Source organism: Erpetoichthys calabaricus, chromosome 9 (assembly GCF_900747795.2).
Source record: "Erpetoichthys calabaricus chromosome 9, fErpCal1.3, whole genome shotgun sequence".
Lineage (NCBI taxonomy): Eukaryota > Metazoa > Chordata > Cladistia > Polypteriformes > Polypteridae > Erpetoichthys > Erpetoichthys calabaricus.
Genome location: NC_041402.2, coordinates 145,061,532 through 145,081,857, shown reverse-complemented (window position 1 = coordinate 145,081,857; position 20,326 = coordinate 145,061,532). Strand labels below are relative to the sequence as shown.

General features: G+C 38.4%; 1 protein-coding gene across 4 annotated transcripts in view; it reads left to right on the top strand.

Moving 5' to 3' along the window:
* zbtb44 (zinc finger and BTB domain containing 44) overlaps positions 1–20,326 on the top strand; it is a 90,971-nt gene that overhangs the window by 47,445 nt on the left and 23,200 nt on the right. For all 4 annotated transcript variants that reach the window (XM_051931880.1, XM_051931879.1, XM_028810293.2 and 1 more), the window contains one exon: positions 16,220–16,304. In XM_051931880.1, the coding sequence (XP_051787840.1) occupies positions 16,220–16,304 (85 nt within the window). The remainder of the gene's footprint in view (positions 1–16,219; positions 16,305–20,326) is intronic.

Here is a 20,326-nt window from a genome sequence, read left to right as displayed (position 1 = left end):
TACTTTTGACAGATAACACAGGTCTTCAAGTGTTGATAATTTCCATGTCAAATTGTCAAACTTTTAATCTTCATTATCATAGATTTTAATGAAAGTTGGCATGCTGATTTGGTCATATGAGTATCCCATGGAACTGAAATTGCACATGTTTTGGATCAATGTTAAGGGAGGTTTACGCTTAAAGATGGCTGTTTTTAATAAATAATTAATTGGTTGGCTTGTTCTGTGTGGGTGTGTGTGTGCCGACCTGGAATCTGGAGTGACCGACACATGCTACTTGGTTGGAGCGACTCACCGAAGAGAGGCAGCCTGGCTGAGGGGCAGGAGAAGCTCAGTGAGGTGTCCTGCAGGTGAGCCATGGACTGCAGGGACAAGACCCTGGCAGCAGTAGTTGGAGGCTTAGTGTGGTGCCCTGCTGGGAGCCAGAGAGGGCTGAATGGGCCCGAACCTAGCAGCAGTGTGGAAGGCTGGTTGGCAGAGATGGGTACCACCTTGGCTGCAAAGACCTGATAGGGTTAAGCCAAGGAGATGTTGGCTTTTAAAGGAGTCCACTCGGACCCATGTTTTTAAGGACAGTTTCCTGCCGTGTTTTAACCATGTTTTAATGGATTGATTGACTGATTTTAACCTCCACATGAACACTGTTCTTTTTATGGATAATTTTATTTTATTGAACTTATTCCACTGCACTCTGGAACACTGTTTTGACTTGTTTTTAATAAAAGAACTTTTGTACTTTATGCATCTTACCTTTGCTTTGTGTTGTGTCCTCATCAGTCTCCCTCATCTGGTTGTTATTGAGAGGCTCCAAAAATAGATGTGGGAGCATGGACCCGATCTGCATAGTTACAGGGGGGATTATGACTTTGACTGACTGTATCTCCCTAAATATAAGTTGCAAAGAAATTGTTCTCATATCGTTTTAAAGCTCTTCTCCAGCTCTGTATTTTGCGAAAATAACTATACTATCCCCAGAATGAAAAATTATGAGTCTTAAGTGATTATAATATTAAAAATTCGGACGTGAGCACCATTTGGCTTTTTGCCCTATGAACTAAGTTGCCTGAACCATTCTATAACATTTCTGTAATTATTTACCGCTGTGATGCTGATCTTTCTGTATTTTTACATCCAGCCATTTTAGCGAGTCTAGACCATCCTCAAGAAACTGTGACACACAGACAGACATGCACCCGTCACTGAGATATTGAGGTTTTCAGTATAAGAAGACCCTAAAATGTCGAGATCTGTCGAAAGACGGCATTAGAAATTTTTGACAAATCTAAAGCTTTAACCCTCCCCCTTCCTCCCCATAGATGAGGGAGCAAAGCAAAAATTGACTAGCAAAAAAAACTATATTTTAAAATTGGTCTTTTTTTTTTTTTTACACTAAAGCTAGCTGATAATGTCATGAACATGTCCAGAAAATGTGGTCTTTGATTTTTTTGAGTTGTTGCTGAGCTGTCATTACTTAGAGGTGGCATCACATGGTTTCATATCATTAATGGGCCTTTTTCATAGCAGCCATGTTGACATGAAGTAGTATTGCAAGTACAGGTGTATGTAATGAAATTAAAGTTCCAGTTATTCTGCACTGAAATTGAACAGAAGCTTCATTAATGACATCTGTGCTGGCTGTACTATGTCATGTCAAAATGGCTGCTGTGAAAAGGGCCCCTTCTAATGTGTCTAATAAATGCCAGTGCTCTGCCCTGCATTAATTCGAGGGGAGTGAGGTGTGCAAATCAGTCAGGTGTAATCAGTAAATAGCAGATGCTATCAGTTACAAGGTGGAGATAAAAGCATTGTTTTTTCTGCAGCAGCATACATTTTCACAGTGTCTTTGGCAGAGAATTTGTTTAGACTCAATCAGAAATCTTGTTGTGACCCTTTCAGATGTCATCACAAGAGGATAACCCATGCTTTAAGACAGTTGTCCCCAACCTTTTTGACAGCAAGGACCACTTTACTAGAAGCAAATTTTTCCAGGGACCGCTGGGGTGGGGGGTTGAGGATTCGGACGGGTTCGTAGGGCAGTTTTATACACAATTTACATTACATTTTTATTATTATTAAGTTATTAAGCAGTTTGCAACCAGAAATTTTTCTTATTTTTTTGCATATAACAAAGACCTATGCATTGCATTTGTCATTCCAACAGATTGCACATCACAAACATTAACACTGTTATCTTTTTTTCGTGTCTGCTGTTTCTATAGGAGGGTGACAATGAGTTAAATTCCAATGAATGTTTTTCAAATGTTGACAAGCAATAAGCAAAAGGTATCACTGAAAACCACAGAAAACAAAAAACGCAAAAAAAAAACAGTACGAGGAAAGTTTGAAGAAAGAGATTTTTTTTTTACAATGTTTCTGTTTGGGGATTGTTGTGTAAATGTGCACAACTGAGCTGTGACCACAGATCTAACTGCTCTGTGGATGATTCATTGAAGCATTTCAAGGTCACTTCTTTGTAATGAAAGTATCTGCTGAATGTACTTTGTAGTAACGAGATTTCTATAGACTCGTGTCATATGGGGAAACTGTTGGGACCATAAAAATACTTTGTTGTAATACTTGCTCACCTCGGTCTCTCTCCTCTCTCTGCGCCGCTGCAAAGCCCCACCCGCCAAGCGTTCTGAAAAGTCTGAGTGAGTCTCCATTGCCGGCAGTTCTCTCGCGGCCCAGCTGTCAGACGGCTGCGGCCCGGTAATGGGGCCGCGGACCGGGCATTGGGGACCCCTGCTTAAAGAGATGGGTGATCCTGTATTACTATCTCAGGCACAAGTCTCAATTTAAGGTCAGGTCTGCGCATCTGCAGAAGTAGCTGCGTGAGATTATTACAACACCCAAGCACAAAGAGATCTTTCAGCCTGTCTCTTCCAGTAGTAACTTGGAACACCTCCGATCCTGAACCTATGACTGGTCCTTCAACATCTAGAGATGAAGGAACATTTGCCAATGTTGAATTAGCACTTCTAAACCAGTCTGTCATTGATTGGTGAACCTCTAGTAAAAAGAGAGTAGGGCAGAGCTCATACGTGGAACTCAAAGCACAGAGGATTGACAGTAGCATGAGGAAGAAATTAGAAGTTACCACTAGACAACCACTGAGTTCATATAAAGATGATGGAAAGGAAATGATAGACCAAGCTAAAAGGGTCTGATGGAGTATACATTAAGAGTGTAGCATTGTTAATGTTCTTACATTCCCACCTTACCATTCAAATAGTATAGTTTGTACGTAACTTGTTCATGATTTCACCAAAGTTGAATTTCTTTCCTCAGTCTAGTGGTCTAAAAGCCCATCTAGTTTCAGTTTAGTTTCTGTGTTAATTTTTCAGGTTTATGAAGAAAGGCTTGATCTATATTTTCTGAAAACATACAATAAAAAAAGTGCACAATCTCAAATATGATTTACTTAATTCAGGCCCCTTTTTAGTAGGCCAGTGTCTCTCAAGACGTCAAAGGTGTGAACTGAAGAGTAAATCTAAAACTGTTCTGATTTTAGTTCTGTTTTCACTGTCTGTTCTGGTTTTAGACTTGGTTTTCATGAACCCTAATAACCCAGTACCATTTACTGATCACTAACTGCTATTCAACAGCATTGTAAGAGATTGTGGTTTTGATGCACACTTCAGGTAAGTAATGATACAGTGGGTACGGAAAGTATTCAGACCCCTTTCAATTTTTCACTCTTTGTTATATTGCAGCCATTTACTAAAATCATTTAAATTAATTTTTTTCCTCATTAATGTACACACAGCACTCCATATTGACAGACAAAAAAAAGAATTTTTGAAATTGTTGCAGATTTATTAAAAAAGAAAAACTGAAATATCACATGGTCCTAAGTATTCAGACTCTTTGCTGTGACACTCATATATTTAACTCAGGTGCTTTCCATTTCTTCTGATCATCCTTGAGATCACCTTCATTTGAGTCCAGCTGTGTTTGATTATACTGATTGGACTTGATTAGGAAAGCCACACACCTGTCTATATAAGACCTTACAGCTCACAATGCATGTCAGAGCAAATGAGAATCATGAGGTCAAAGGAACTGCCTGAAGAGCTCAGAGACAGAATTGTGGCAAGGGACAGATCTGGCCAAGGTTACAAAAAAATTTCTGCTGCACTTAAGGTTCCCAACAGCACAGTGGCCTCCATAATCCTTAAATGGAAGACGTTTGGGACGACCAGAACCCTTCCTAGAGCTGGCCATCCGGCCAAGCTGAGCTACCGGGGGAGAAGAGCCTTGGTGAGAGAGGTAAAGAAGAACCCAAAGATCACTTTGGCTGAGCTCCAGAGATGCAGTCAGGAGATGGGAGAAAGTTGTAGAAAGTCAACCATCACTGCAGCCCTCCACCAGTCAGGGCTTTATGGCAGAGTGGCCTGTCGGAAGCCTCTCCTCAGTGCAAGACACATGACAGCCCGCATGGAGTTTGCTAAAAGACACCTGAAGGACTCTGAGATGGTGAGAAATAAGATTCTCTGGTCTGATGAGACCAAGATAGAACTTTTTGGCCTTAATTCTAAGCGGTATGTGTGGAGACAACCAGGCACTGCTCATCACTTGTCCAATACAGTCCCCACAGTGAAGCATGGCGGTGGCAGCATCATGCTGTGGGGGTGTTTTTCAGCTGCAGGGACAGGACGACTGGTTGCAATCGAGGGAAAGATAAATGCGGCCAAGTACAGGGATATCCTGGACAAAAACCTTCTCCAGAGTGCTAAGGACCTCAGGCTGGGCCGAAGGTTTACCTTCCAACAAGACAATGACCCTAAGCACACAGCTAAAATAACGAAGGAGTGGCTTCACAACAACTCTGTGACTGTTCTTGAATGGCCCAGCCAGAGCCCTGACTTAAACCCAATTGAGCATCTCTGGAGAGACCTAAAAATGGCTGTCCACCAACGTTTACCATCCAACCTGACAGAACTGGAGAGGATCTGCAAGGAGGAATGGCAGGGGATCCCCAAATCCAGGTGTGAAAAACTTGTTGCATCTTTCCCAAGAAGACTCATGGCTGTATTAGCTCAAAAGGGTGCTTCTACTAAATACTGAGCAAAGGGTCTGAATACTTAGGACCATGTGATATTTCAGTTTTTCTTTTTTAATAAATCTGTAACAATTTCTAAAATTCTTTTTTCTGTCTGTCAATATGGGGTGCTGTGTGTACATTAATGAGGAAAAAAATTAATTTAAATGATTTTAGCAAATGGCTGCAATATAACAAAGAGTGAAAAATTGAAGGGGGTCTGAATACTTTCCGTACCCCACTGTATGTCGACAATGACTCAAAAACCAATGACTAAATTTTCTGGAGATGTTCATGACATTATAGGCTAGCTTTAGTAAAAAGTCGACCACATTTAAAATATAGGATTCTTCGCTATTCAGTTTTTAATATTATAATCATTCATAACATTGTAGTTTTTCATTTTGGTAATAGCATAGTATTTACACAAAATATAGAGCTGGAAAAGAGTATTAAAATGATACGAGAACCGTTTGTTTGCAACTAAGTTTAGGGAGATATTGCTAGTCAGAGTAATAAAAAAAAGTTCAAACTTTGTTAACTTAAATCTCCCTTAATATTGATCCAAGACGTGTACAATTTCAGTTCCATGGGTTACTCATATGACCAAATTAGCATGCCAAGTTTTGTTAAAATCTGTGATGGTGAGGCCCATAAATGTGATGATTTGACATGGAAGTAACCTGTTTCCAAGCTTCTTTCCTAACGGTTGGACCACCAGGCCACATCTAATATTTATTTTAGCATGTTCAGCTGCCCTAGATGGCCACCAAAAGGCAGGCCCGGTCTTAGGTATTATGGGGCCCTAGGCGAAAGAGGGGTCCAGGGGCCCCCTGAGGGGGGCAGAGCCCCCCTGGAAGCTCTGTGAAATGCGTGAAAATTAGACCAAGGAGTCGATCCGGGGCCCCCCGGATGCCGGGGCCCTAGGCGGTCGCCTACTTCGCCTATGCCTAAGGCCGGGCCTGCAAAAGGGCTGTTGTGAAAATAAGCAAGGAACTCGAGAACATGCGATTCAGGAACAACATGCTAATATTTGTTCCCTCCCAATTTTAATGGTACGCAGCAATAAAGCATGCCCTGAATTTCCTGACAGTTTGTTTGACCCTTTCACTACTCAGTGTTATTCCTTGGCTTCTGACAAACAGGACTGATTGACTGAGCTCAAACTATGTCCTGTAAATCCAGGGGCAGGTCTGTCCACTGGGTTGACACTAGGGCCACTGCGAAAGATTAAAAAAAAGTGGTAGAACATTCTGAAGGTAAGTTGCTGAAGACACAGAACACAACGGGTCAATCTACTGTAGATGAGGTCTTGGAGCAGTTTAAAGCCCAGGCCAGGACACGGTGGTAAGTGCACACTTCAAACTGAACTGAGAAAATGCCGTCAATTTCTCAATCGCCCATGCAACTACTACACAATCATTTTCAGAGGCTGAAGAATTGAGCTCAGGGCCATGTATGGATCGAGAACCATATACAATCTCCTATTCTTCTTCATCCTTGGGTTGAGTGGGGACAGCCCCAAGCCCTAGTTGCTGGTATCTGTTGAAATGTAAGATGTATATTGGAATGAGCCAGAACAGGTGGTTCCAAAAGTGCATTTTTGAGGTTCATAAAACTGCCTTCACACGCTGGCGTCCATTTCCAAGGTACTCCCCTTGTGGTCAGCTGATGTAAAGGGACAACAGTGTCAGCCAATCGAAGAATAAATTTGTGGAACCAATGCACCATCCCCAAGAAGCGTTGCAAACCTTTGACGGCAGGAGGAGGGTAGTTCACAATGGCAGAGATCTTGTCTGGGTACACCTTGACGCCTTTGGTAGACACTACATGCCGAAGGAAGGTGAGATGGGACTGTAAGAAATGACACATGTTCATATTCAAGGTCCGCTAATCCTTCTTGTGGCAGAAGATGATGTTATCAAGGACCTGGAGATGTTGTTCCAACAAAGAGGAGAAGACAGTGATGTTTTTGTTATACATGAAGCAGGTTTTTCCAATGAAACATTTTAAGTACTTGCTGAAAGGAAAGGAAGTCCCAGCATTCTTAAGCCCAAAGGGAATGACACAAAAATGAAACAAGCCTTCAGGGGTGATAATGGTGGTCTTCTCTACACTCCTTTTTCCCCCATACACACTTGCCAATAACCTGATTGAATATCCATTGTGCTAAAAACTGCTGCTCCATCCAAAGATTCCAATATTTCATGCACCAAGGAACTGGGGTAGGCATCATGGTGGGTTTTACCATTCAAACACCTGTAATCGACACAGAACTAAAAGGTGCTGTCTGATTTCCAGATCAAAACCACTGGAGCCACCCATGCAGAAGATTATGTTTAAAGTATGCTGTCTTTCAACATACAGTCGACCCACTCTTTAATAAGCCGTCACTTCATCAGGGAGACCTTGTAGGCTCTAAGTCGGACAGGGACCTCATCAACACTGTGGATGTGATAGGCAACTACCACAGTGTGTCCCATTTTGCCTGTCCATACCATAAACCATCTTTTCAGCAAAGGCTGCACTTCCAGGGGCTGGGGTCTTATACTAGCTTAAATAGGATCCAGCTCAGCAACTTGCTGTGCTAGATAATAATAATTTTTTACATTTATATTGTGCTGTTCTCACTACTCAAAAGTGTTTTCCATGCAAGGAGGACTCAGGAAGCGAACCCACATTCTCCTTACTGCAATCAGCAGCTGTACCACTGCGCCACCTGCGATAGGTGCGAAGTATATTACAAGCACCGGTTATACATCTTACGATGTAATTGTTTCTGATATCCGAACAGATTTAGTATAATGTAAAAGAAATCCTGAGTAAACACAATGCATAATTTTATGAATGATTTATTGAAAGGAGCAAGTTCACCAACTTCTATATAACCCATGTTGACAAAGTAATTACCACCTTAAACACTCAATCAACTAATGGACCAAATTTAAATGATAATGGATTAAATTAGACTAGACACACCCAAGTCTGATTGGTTTTAGCCCTATTGAGTTTAAACATCACTTAACTAGAACCTTTCCAGCAGTGTGAAGTTGGCTAAAATGTTTCAATAAGCAGCACACAATGCCTTGATCAAAAGAAATTCCAGAAGACCCGAGAAAGAAAGTTAATGAAAAATTTTATACAAGTTGGCAAAGGGTTACAATTCAATCTGTAAAGCTCTTTGACTCCAGTGAACCACCTTGAGAGCCATCATCTCCAAATCGAAAAAAACTTGGTACAGTGGTAAATCTGCCCAGGAGTGGCTGATCTGCAAAATTACATAAAAAGCACTCAGAATATCCCAGATGATCATCCAAGGAACTGTAGGCCTCTCTCAGTTCAGCAAATGTCAGTGTTCATGATTCCACAATTAGACAGACACTGGGAAAAAATAGTATCAGTATTTGAGTTGCATGGTGAAAACCATAAATGAACAAGAGGAGTATAAAGGCTCATATAACATTTGCCAAAAAATGCTTTGATTATCTCCATGACTACTGGAGTGAAGTTCTGTGAACTAATGAGTTAAAAAAATGGAAGTTTTTGAAAGACATTGGACCCATTACATCTGGCATACCATTACATTTGGCATAAAGGAAACCTGTCTTTCTGCAATAAGAGCATCATGCCCACAGTCAAAACACTGATGATGTGGGGATGATTTGCATGGCCTGGGTGACATGTATAACTGCAGGAAGCATGAAGTCAGCTGTCTAACCAGAAGTGCTCAAGGAGAATGTCTGGTCATCAGTTCCTGATCTGAAGCCCTAACAAAGTTGGGTTATGTAGCAGGACAACAATCTAAAGCACAAGAGCAAGTTCACCTCTGAATAGTCGGAAAAAATACATGTGTGGAGTGGCTTAGTCCAAGTTCTGGCTAGAACCCAATTTAGATGTCGTGGTTGGACCTTAAATGGGCAGTTCATGGTAGAAAACTGCTCAGTGTAGTGGAATTAAAATAATTCTGTAAAAATTCTTCCAAAGTGATACCAAAGACTGAACACCTGTTACCAGAAGTGCATGATTACAGCTGTTGCTGGTAAGGATGGCACCTGGTTTAGGAGGGAGCAGTTACTTTGTCACGTGAGTGATGTAGGTGTTAGTGAACATTTTTTCTTCCAGTAAATCAAGTAATCATTTAAAAACTATTGTGTTTACTCAAGTTGGCTTTTGTATTGTACTAAATGCGTCTAGATATCTAAGACAATTGTTATGAATAAACAATAAAGAGACAAAGTCAGAAAAGAGGTAAATATTTTTCACAGCACCGGACTGTATATGATTATAAATGGTGAAACTACTTAAAAAGTATAACAGAAATGTGTAGTTTTGAGGAGCAGTCAAAAGTAAATGGTTCCCTGATAAAATTACTGCAGATTTAAGTAGAATCATTTTTACATTCATAATATGTACAGGTTAAAATAATTGTTATAAATGTAATCATCTTGTATACAATTTAGGAAGTTCTTCCAAATAAAAATATAGAACTTTTTATGGCCGTTTCTCAAGTCATTGCTTATACTGTGTTACTTAATATTATTAGCATTTTTAAGAATCCTTTGGCAAAATATCCGCCATATCTGAAATCAGCTATTTCTGTGTGCAGCTTTTCTGTACCCATGCCTCACATTGCTATATGTATGGCTTCTGCAGTTATCTGGCATACACATGATGCCATTATGCTTGTTTGCTAATGTTTTTATACAGGGTACTGACCTTCACTTTTCTCCTAATCATTGACTTTATCATATCCTTATTTCCAGTGATTTATATTTTCTCTGTGTTACTATTTTTCACACTATTAAAATATTGCAAATCTAATCCTGTATATAAACATCTATGCGTGGAAGTGTCTGTGTCTTTCTGTCCAGCCCGGAAGTGTGAGGCTACAGCATGACACTCAAAGAAAGCAACTCTGTCGCCAAAGTGAAACCACCGGCAAAAGAGAAACTCGCTTAGCTGCTAATACACAAGCGAGGCAAGCACATCGGCAAAACGAAATCGCTAAGGAAAGCGAACCTTGCTTAGCCGCTAATGCACAACCGATGCAATTGATTGATTGAAGTGCCAGAATCCATGTTTTGTAGGAGCCTGGGCTTTTTACAGCACGGACTTACACAGCTAGTTATATATAATCCCTTCAACCCTGAAGTGGGATTGAAAGTGTAATGCAATCAAGTCTTCAAATAAAACTCAAATTAAATGTGAGTCTGAGTAAATGAAAATACACAGTTTAAGTATCAATAAAAAATGTGTACAGTACCCAGTTCTCCATGTGTAAATGTAATTGTCCCAATTAGACCTAACATCTGGTTCTACCTCCTTTGGGAAAAATTACCTAACAATTGTAGTAATATCATATTTAGTCTCTCTCAGTGCTGGTAAAAGAATTTCCTGCTGAAGTCCTGCTACTACATCTCAGTGAAATTAATGTCTGGAGTTTACCTAAACTATTACAAAATTCAAAAATGTTAGTAAGTCATTTTGATGTTGTTGTGCTTGTGTATTTTGCATCTTGCTACATAACTATATTACAATTAAAGAATGCATGTTTCACTACTTTGTATACCTCACAAATATAAAAAGCACCAAACTGTAGTGTACCTTTTTATTTCATAAACTACTACAATCCATGTGAAACAACTTGTTAAATTCAAAGTTAAAAACATGCAATGAAGCATATTACCAGACAGATGAAGCTTTTGGTGACTTGATGCTGAAGTAGTCAGTGCTATTACCTGATATCTTAAGAGTTCAAAGGTTGAACCCTGTCACCTGAACAGTCTTTGTGGAGGTTTCAGGTTACATTTCTGTGGGATTTTCCTTGTGTACTCTAGTTTCCTCCCATATACCAAAGATGCTCATGTTGGTATACTTGGCAAGTCTTAAATGGACCCTTATGAATACATGTGAGTGTCCCAGACACTGTTGCTCTTGGTTGGTGATTGGATTGTGCATAATGCTCCCAGGATACACTCTAGCCGCTATGAGCTCAACTGTACCTTTTTTGACTTTTTGGTTATAGCATGGATTCCACAAGGCATTAAAAGTATCCCTTAGGGGTTTTTATCCCTGCTGACCTGATAGCATTACTCAATTTGAAAAACTACAGTTCCTCCTCATCTCTCTGGTGCTTTTCACCAGCTGACAGAGAGCTGACGCCACCACCTTGAGATAATGCATTCTCTGTAATATGGTACATTATCCTTCTAGAAGTATCTATTTAAAAAAGAATAGAATTTGGCCATAAACAGGTGCACATAGTTAGCAACAATGGTTAGGGACACAGTGGTATTGAAATAATGCTATGTTCATATTAAGTGGCCTAAATCTGCTGGTACTACTACTAATACTACTAAAGTGAACAGAGCATTAGATTAGATTAGATCAGTGATCCCCATTTCCGGTCCTGTAGGGACCCCAGTGGCTGCAGGTTTTCATTCTAACCCTTTTCTTAATTGGTGACATGTTTTGCTCCCAATTAACTTCTTTTGAATTCATTTTATTTGACTTGCTCATGGAGAATCAGATCCCTTAATTTATTCTTTTTCCTTAATTAACTGCCAAGCAATAATGAGATATAAAATGTACCAAAACATGACCAGCACACTGTGTTGATCATACAATATCTGAAAGTAAAGAAAGGTAAAGTTCTCAGGAATGCTGATCTACTCAGATCCCCAAAACATTTTAACACTTCTCTTAGAAAAGAGAAAATCAACAATTTTGGAAATGTATGCTATCGCACAATGAGAGCAGCAACAAGCCATGGAATTAAAGAACAGTTTTAATTAACAACTGGTTGGAGCTTCAGGCCCTGAGTTAGTTGATCTTCACTTCACATTTCATTTCTGTTTGGGTGCCATTTAAGGAAGGAAATGAAGCAATTCAGAGGAATGAAGAAATAATTCAGGGGAACAAATCTTAAAAAAACAAGTCAATTAAAATTACTTCAAAAGAAGTTAATTGGCAGCAAAAACAGTTCACTAATTAAGAAAAGGGTTAGAATGAAAACCTGCAGCCATTGGGGCCCTCAAGGACTGAAGTTGGGGACCCTTGGATTAGATTATACAGTGGAACCTCGAGATACGATCACCTCTGTATACGAGAAATTCAAAATACGAGGAAAGTATGAGCGAAAAATTCAGATCTAAATACGAGCATTGGCTCGCGTAACGAGCCACGAGCCAGGCTGTGGGTATAGCTCGCGGCTTAGCAAGGGGGCGTGGTAGCAGTTGCGAGCCGCGATCTGCGGTGTCTGCGTTTCTCACTTAAGTGCACAGGTGGGAAACTGCCCACATCCATGATTGTTCCTGTGGCTGATGGGCTGCAGCTGCCATGTCCTCCCCGCATATATAGAGAAGCGCGAGCCGGTTAAGGGGGAGAAAAAGTAAAAGAGAGGAGAGAGAGAGAGCAGGCGGGCAGGCAGGCGGGCGGGCGAGTGAGTGCAGGCTCGCGTGTAGCTGAACAGTGAGCTGAACAGGCGAGCCAAACAGCTGAAGCAGGACGGTGTAGAGAAGGTCAGCTGCATTAAGAGTGTCTCGCCTGTTGCAGAGCCCGCAGGTGAGACGCTAACAGAGAAGAAGCACCAGGGATTGTCATCTGTTTTTTAAAGACGGCATCCTTTTGACGTTTTAACCTCGTGTTAAAGGATTGTTATTCTTGTGTATTTTAAACCTCCACTTCACAACTGTTTTAAGGATTATTTATTTAAAGATTTATTGAATGCTCTACTGCACTTTGGACACCTGTTTTGATTCTTTTAATAATCAGTTATATTATTTACCAGTGTTATTTATTAAAGGTAGACTACAGTATATATAATTTATCAGTGTTATTTGTTAGGAAAATTGATTTTTATGTTAATATATTTGGGGTGCAGAACGGATTAACTGGATTTCCATTATTTTCAATGGGGAAGTTTGTTCTAGATACGAGAAATTCGCTATACAAGCTCAGTTCTGGAACGAATTAAACTCGTATCTAGAGGTTCCACTGTACTATGAAATTAAAATTAGATAGATCGAACAAACTTTATTTGTCTCCAGAGGGAAACTTGCCTTTTTACAGAAGTAAATACAATGACCTCCATAATGTTTGGGACAAAGAAACATTTTTCTTTGATTTACACCTCTGCTCCATAGTTGAAAATTACAGATCAAACAGTTAAGATGTGAATATAGTGCACATTGCAAACTTTAATGTAAGGGTATTCCCATACATTTCTGTCACAGCATTTCAGAACACCATAGTGTTTGGTACATAGCAATACTAGGTATATTAACTATTTGAGGGCTGAATATTTTTTCCAAAAAACAGTTTCTGAAAAGCAATGGCTTCACACAGAAATCAACATAAAATGTCTGTGGCTGCATGCTGTGGCGACCAGATTGACAAGAGTGTGCAGCAGGCTTGCTGCCAAGCTGTCTTCACGTGGCTGAGGCAGCAGCAGCAGCGATCATGGTCGCAGTGCATTGCAATCTGGTTTCTACCTCTTATCATTGTTAAGTGGCACTCCTCCCTGGTGAACATTGCCATAGGTGTATCAGCTACATGAACCCGTTCAGCACCATGATTAGCTGGGGACCAATTAGCTGAAGCTGGAATCTCACATTCGTTTTCAATCACTTGCATCAAAATCGAAGTCCGAAAAGTCATAGTCCAGTTCAGAGATAATAGGCAAAACGTCATCCACACAGTAGTTTACTTTATGCATTCACTTTGACCTCTTGCGAGATGTCAGTGCCACGAGCGCAGGAAATCTTGGTCAAACCAATGAAGCTAACTTTTCTTCTAGCATTGAGAGTCCAACTAAAACATAACAGTTGGTTTTGTCACAGTGTACAGCTGATTACCATCATCAACTCCTCCTTTTGACAAAAGTCGACATCAGCCTAAAAGAGTAAAAGCAGTCATAGTACGTTTTTGCATATCCCTGTCAGGCAGTGGCTGCTTGAAGGTTGTGATTCATAGACATAAACAGGTACTACATATTTTCTCTGGTGATGCTCTACCAAGCATCTAATGCAGTCATCTTTAGCTCTTGGTTGCTTTAGATAGATAGATAGATAGATAGATAGATAGATAGATAGATAGATAGATAGATAGATAGATAGATAGATAGATAGATAGATAGATAGATAGATAGAGGGGCTTGCCCCTTTAAGTTTTTTCTTCTGCATATGGAAGGCATGCTCAATTTGAACTAAATTGGGTGGTTGGCTTGGCCATTCAAACATTTTCCCTTCTTTAGCTTTGAAAACCTCATGTGTTACCTTAGCATTATACTTGGGATCATTATCTTGTTGTAGAATATGAAGCACCATTCAATGAGCCTGGATGCTTTTACTGCAGCTTGAGCAAGTAATATGTTTCTAAGTAACTCAGAATCCATTGTGCAAGGGATATGAAACAAAGTACTGAGCACGACTACTTTAGTATATTTAGCACTACTATTGCTGTTTGAGTATATGTGGCCTTTCTGCTAACTTGAATGAACTTGTTCTTTTTCCTGTGGCCCTTTCATTAGCAAAGTGTTTTCATCTAGAAAACTGCTGGTTACTGGATATAGTGTAGTCTAGTATGTGAAAATCTCAGAAGGACAGCTATTTTTGTGATGCTGGAACCACTACTATATCATTTAGATCATAGATCTTTCCCAATGTAATGTTTGTCTAAAACTAAATCTTTTGACCATGTCTGCAAGCTAAATATAGTATATAATCAATTGTAAACACATTGTTGGCTGTTTGGAGGAATAAACTGTCAGTGCTGACGAGCAGGTGTACCAAATAAAGTGGGTACTAAGTGTCTGTTTCTTTTTTAGCTTTAGTTTTTTGTGTGCTTGTTAGCAATCGAGAATTGTAAGTCAAGTGCTATATAGAACCAACACAAATTTAATTTAACTTGCTTTTTTTGTCTTAAGTGAAAAGAGCAGTCTCCACATTCAAAATACTAGAGTGGATATCTTGAAACGGGCACTGTTACTATGTAAAAGGTACCTTGTTATATATACTGTACATGTGGAAATATATTGGCAAGAATGCTGGTATGATTATTACATTTTTTAATGCACAGTTTAAGTCCTTATTGTTTTATGTACTTTAGAAGTGTGTTTCAGGTTAAGAGACAATCTATTTTGTATAGCATGGGCTGAGCAAGGTCAAATTTCATTTTTCTGAACCCTTATTAGTGCTGTATTTTGAATTCCTCTTGAACCAATTAAAATTAAAAGTTAGGGATGATTTGGATGCAGAGCAGCTTGTGTATATAGATATCTGAAAATAATTAGCTAGTTATTGGTAGTTGTATCACTTTTTTGGTTAATTGGATTTTTCAAAAATTGACTCAAATAATGCTAAAACGAAAGGGTTTTGATAGAATACATTAACATATTCTTAAATGTAAAGACACAATAGAAAAAATTTGGACGTGAGCGTCAGTAGGCTTTGTGCCCTAGGAACCAAGTTACCCAAACTATTCTATAACATTTCAGTAATTATTTACTGCTCTAATGCTGATCTTTCTCATCATAAAATAGGTCATTACGATAGCGATGGACGAGAAAAATTCATAATTAATTGCAGAATTACAGTATTTGAAGGTTCCTGTAGAGTGTCTCTTTCTCTTGCACGATTTGGCTCAAAACTAATCAATACATTGTAATATCATAACAAGCTTAAGTTTCGGTTTGGTATTTTCCTGTCCTCAAGAATCTGTGACACACAGACACACATCCGTCATCGAGATATCAAATGTTTTTGGTAAAACTTCAACATCCGTCGAAAACCAAAGATCGAAATTTTTGACACATTTAAAGCTTTCGCTCCTCCCCATAGTCGATAGGTTATGGTGGGGGAGGGTGCAAAACAAAAAAGGGAACAGAAATTAGGTAATTTTGAATGCAGTTGCCTGAGCTGGGCAATAGGTACACTTTTTCAATCCTAGGCTGCTATTAACACTTACGGTAGTTTACTAATGTTTTCTATGAGTATTGTGCAAAAATCAAATAGATGTGCTTAGCGGTTTTAAAGGGATATTATTTGCTTGAAAACATAAGTCTCATTTTGTTTATTAGGCAGATTATGTCATTTTAATACATTACTAAAGCTTATCTTTAAGATTTGAAAATGTCAGCAATTACATTTAGTAATGCACTGTTTCTTCTCTTTGACTCAGGTTCAATAGACGAGGGAGTTGCAGATGGGTTGCCATCACTTCAGGGTACTTCCAGTTCTGGTGGCCATGCAGATGATGATGAAAGGTATAATTAAGAAAATCTACATTGAAAAAACAGATTACAGCTACATTTTTTTATTTACATACTTGTGAGTGATTTTTTTTTTTTTTGGTGAAAAATGTCATTTATTATTCTTAAAAAAAATAATTTTTGATTATTCCTGATAATAAAGGTACATTAAGTTTTACGTGATGTTATGTTTACTTTTTTATCTTTCAAGTTATAATCATTGGAGTTGTTTGCTGTGTGTGCAATTCTGTTAAAATATCAACCAAAATATCTGAAGAATCTTACTAGAAGAAAATATTCATAAGCACTTTTTTCAATATTTGTGGGGTATTTAATTCTAAGCGCTAATTTCATGTGATTTTTTTATTTTTTAAAATCGGTACTTTTTTTTTTTTTTATCCAACTGCTTTGGTGTAAAGGATGCAATACCCTCTCCAAGTGGGGAATGAAGTGCTGCCTCAATCAGAATAGTTTAATTATCTCAAAGTCTTGTTCACAAGTGAGGGAACCAGCGTTCGCAGTAATTCAGATGTTGTACTGGGCAATCATGGTGAAATGAGAGTTCAGTTTAAACAGAACACTTTTGATTTATTTGTCAGTCTAAATTCCCATCCTCGCCTATGGTTCCAAGCTTTGGGTAGTGAAAGAAAGAACTAGATTATGGATATAAGGAGGAAAAATAAGCTTCCTTCATGGAGTTTTTGGGTTCACGCCTTAGAGAAAGGGTGAGCGCAGATAATTTAGGTGGAGCTCGAAAGTAGGAAGTTTGTGGCTGTTCAGGCATGTGAATAGAATGCCTGCTGGATGGCTCCCTAGGAAGGTGTTTTGGATACACTGAAGAGATTATATCCCCTTTAAGGATTTGGAAGAGATGGTGGGGGAATAGTAACTTCTAGGCATTTTTCTGCTCCTCAACCTGGACCCAGAAAAGTGGCAGAAAATGGATGGATGGATGGTCACGTTGTTTTTAATTGTGAAAAATGTTTGCAAAATAGATTTAAATTAAGGTTGTGCCAAACTGAAACTGGTAAAGGTGGTAATAAAAAACAAAAATTAATTCAGTGCTAAAAAATAAAAAGAAGCATTACACACATCATCTTGACTATACAGCAGATGTCAACTGTAGTAAAGCCCTATGTAGAAATTTTAATTTACTTGCTTGATTGAATGCTTTTATCCAAGGCAATGTACAGCATTTTGTTTGATTACATTTCTTTTTTGTTCTTCCAATTGGGGCACAGGCAAGTGAAGTGACTTCCCCATGATTGTACAGTGTCAGTAGAAGGATTTCCTTCTGCTTCAGATGGCTTATTAGTAGGCTTGTTTATCTGCTGGGTTAACGATGCTGCTGTTGATGCTGTCAGTTAGCAGAAGATTAGTTCACTGTAATTGAATTTGACAGGTGTCACAGATTATGTTATACATATTAAGCTCAAGAATGTGGTAGCATTGATGCACAACTGTGATGAGATAACTGTTAAAAGCTACTAAACGAATAGAGCTTGTGTAAAATCAGCTTTCAGGACTGAAAACAGAATTAATAGAATCAAATAAAAAAATGCACCTCATGTGAATGGCGCTTCATAGAAGAATGTAAACAGTAATGACCATTAACATTGAGCATAGAAAGGTTTCTAATATTAAAGCCGTTAAAATGTTCTTCCATTTGTTTCTTTCTTATAAACTATTGGACACATCCTTAATAAAGTACACAAAAGTAGTTTACTGGACTACTGTATTCTTGTCTGGATAGAATTTAAATGGTCAAAGAGAAAAAAAAACCTCTTCTTCGATAGGGGCACTTACTTACCTTTATTTAGACTTTATTTTATGTATAAACACTGCATACAATTTACTGTAGATGATGGCTACATCAGAATTCAATGCTCCTTTTCAGTCTAACCCTGCAGTCCAGCATCCTATATACCTGTCAAATGATCCAAGAGCAATAACAGATTTTTACATGTAAAAACTTTTCACATTTCCAAACACATTGAAAAGAAAATCATTATCTATTGTGTTTATTCTGTTTGTTTTATCTTTTCTATGTTCTCCATTTATCCCTTCAAAAATATATATTTTTTTGTATATTCTCTTACTCTGTTCTATATACATGGTTGAATACAGTTATGATTACATGTAATATCCTAGTATGGACAGTGTAACTTGAGGGTCACAGTTTGTGACTAAGTTGGTTGATGTGGATTAAAGGTAGATGGGGCAATATGTTTCTACAGTAGCAAAATGAAGATTAATGACATAAAGGAAAAATGGTAGAGAAGAAGGGTAGGATAAGTAGGATGTTTTTAGTTCTTCTAATTCTCATGGGTTAATAATGCAGGGTCTGCCTTTCCTTCAAATTATATGCTGTACTCGTCAGATACTTTTTTAAGATTTTTTTTTGATATAAGTAACGGTAGAGAAGTCTCCTTTTAAAACTGCCATCTTAGTATAGTTATGCTTAAAACTGGTTGATACTGTTGTTTACAGAAAGCAGTTCTTCCATATAATGTGAGTTATTGGTGTGTTTGCATTTTTTACTGTTCAACATTAGATAGTAGGTTTCATTAATCTGAAACAACATATATTGACTTTCCTCAAATGTATTTATTAGTCTAGGTATAAGGATTCACAGTGCATTGCTAACAAAACACCTGTGCATTTTATTAGCATGGTATTGATTTTGGTTGGAGTGGTAAAATAATGTCACTGAGTAACAATGTTAAAGCAATTTGTAATGAGAAGAATTTGTTGATTGTGTCTGTTGCCTCAGTAGGAAGAAGCAGTTAATACTCAACAGAGCTGATCTTAAATAACGAGTCTAAATGTAAAGTTCTTGTTATGTTAAAAAAAATGAACGAAAACAAACATTGCAATGAAGATATAAATTTGTATATGCCATGCCCATAGTACAACATTAAACTCTTTAGGACATTTCCTTGCAAGCGCTGAACAATTAATATTGGTGGAACAACTAGCATCAAACATTTTTTTAAGAAATGATGATGTTCCTTATTAGCTAAGGTTGGTTTGAAAAGATTAGAACAATCTAGACAAGAACAGGCCGTTCAGCCCAGCAAAGCTCGCCAGTCCTATCACATAATTCTTATAAAAAAATATCAAGTCTAGTTTTGAAAGTCCCTAAAGTCTTACTGTGTACCACACTACTTGGTAGCTTATTCCAGGAGTCTGTGGTTCTCTGTGTAAAGAAAAACTTCCTAATGTTTGTGTGAAATTTACCCTTACCAAGTTTCAAACTGTGTCCCCATGTTCTTAAAGTATTCATTTTAAAATAACAGTCTCAATCCACTATATTAATTCCCTTCATAATTTTAAACACTTTAATCATGTCACCTCTTAGTCTTCTTTTTCTTAAACTCTAAAGGATTGGCTATTTTAGTCTTTCTTCATAATTCAATCCCTGTAGCCCTGGAATCAGCCTAGTCGCTCTTCTCTGGACCTTTTCTAGTGATGCTATGTCCTTTTTGTAGCTTGGAGACCAAAGCTGCACACAGTACTCCAGATGGGACCTCACCAGTGTATTATAAAGCTTGAGCATAACCCCCTTCGACTTGTACTTCACACATCGTGTTGTATAACCTAACATTCTACTTGCCTTCTTAATGGCCTCTGAACACTGTCAGGAAGTCGATAGCATAGAGTCCACAGTGACTCCTAAATCCTTCTCATAAGGTGTACTCTCAATTTGAAGACCTCCCATTGTGTATTCAAATGTAACATTTTTACTTCCTATGTATAAAACTTTACATTTACTGACATTAAATTTCATCACCCACAAATCTGCCCAAGCCTGTATGCTGTCCAAGTCCTTCTGTAATGATGTAACAGATTCCAAATTATCTGCCAATTCACCTACCTTGGTATCATCTGCAAACTTAACCAGCTTGTTACTTATATTTCTGTCTAAATCATTTGTATATATTAAAAATAGCAAAGGCCCTAGCCCTGACCCATGGGGAACATCATGCTTAACATCAGATAATTCTGATAAGGTACCTCGTACCATCATCTTCTGC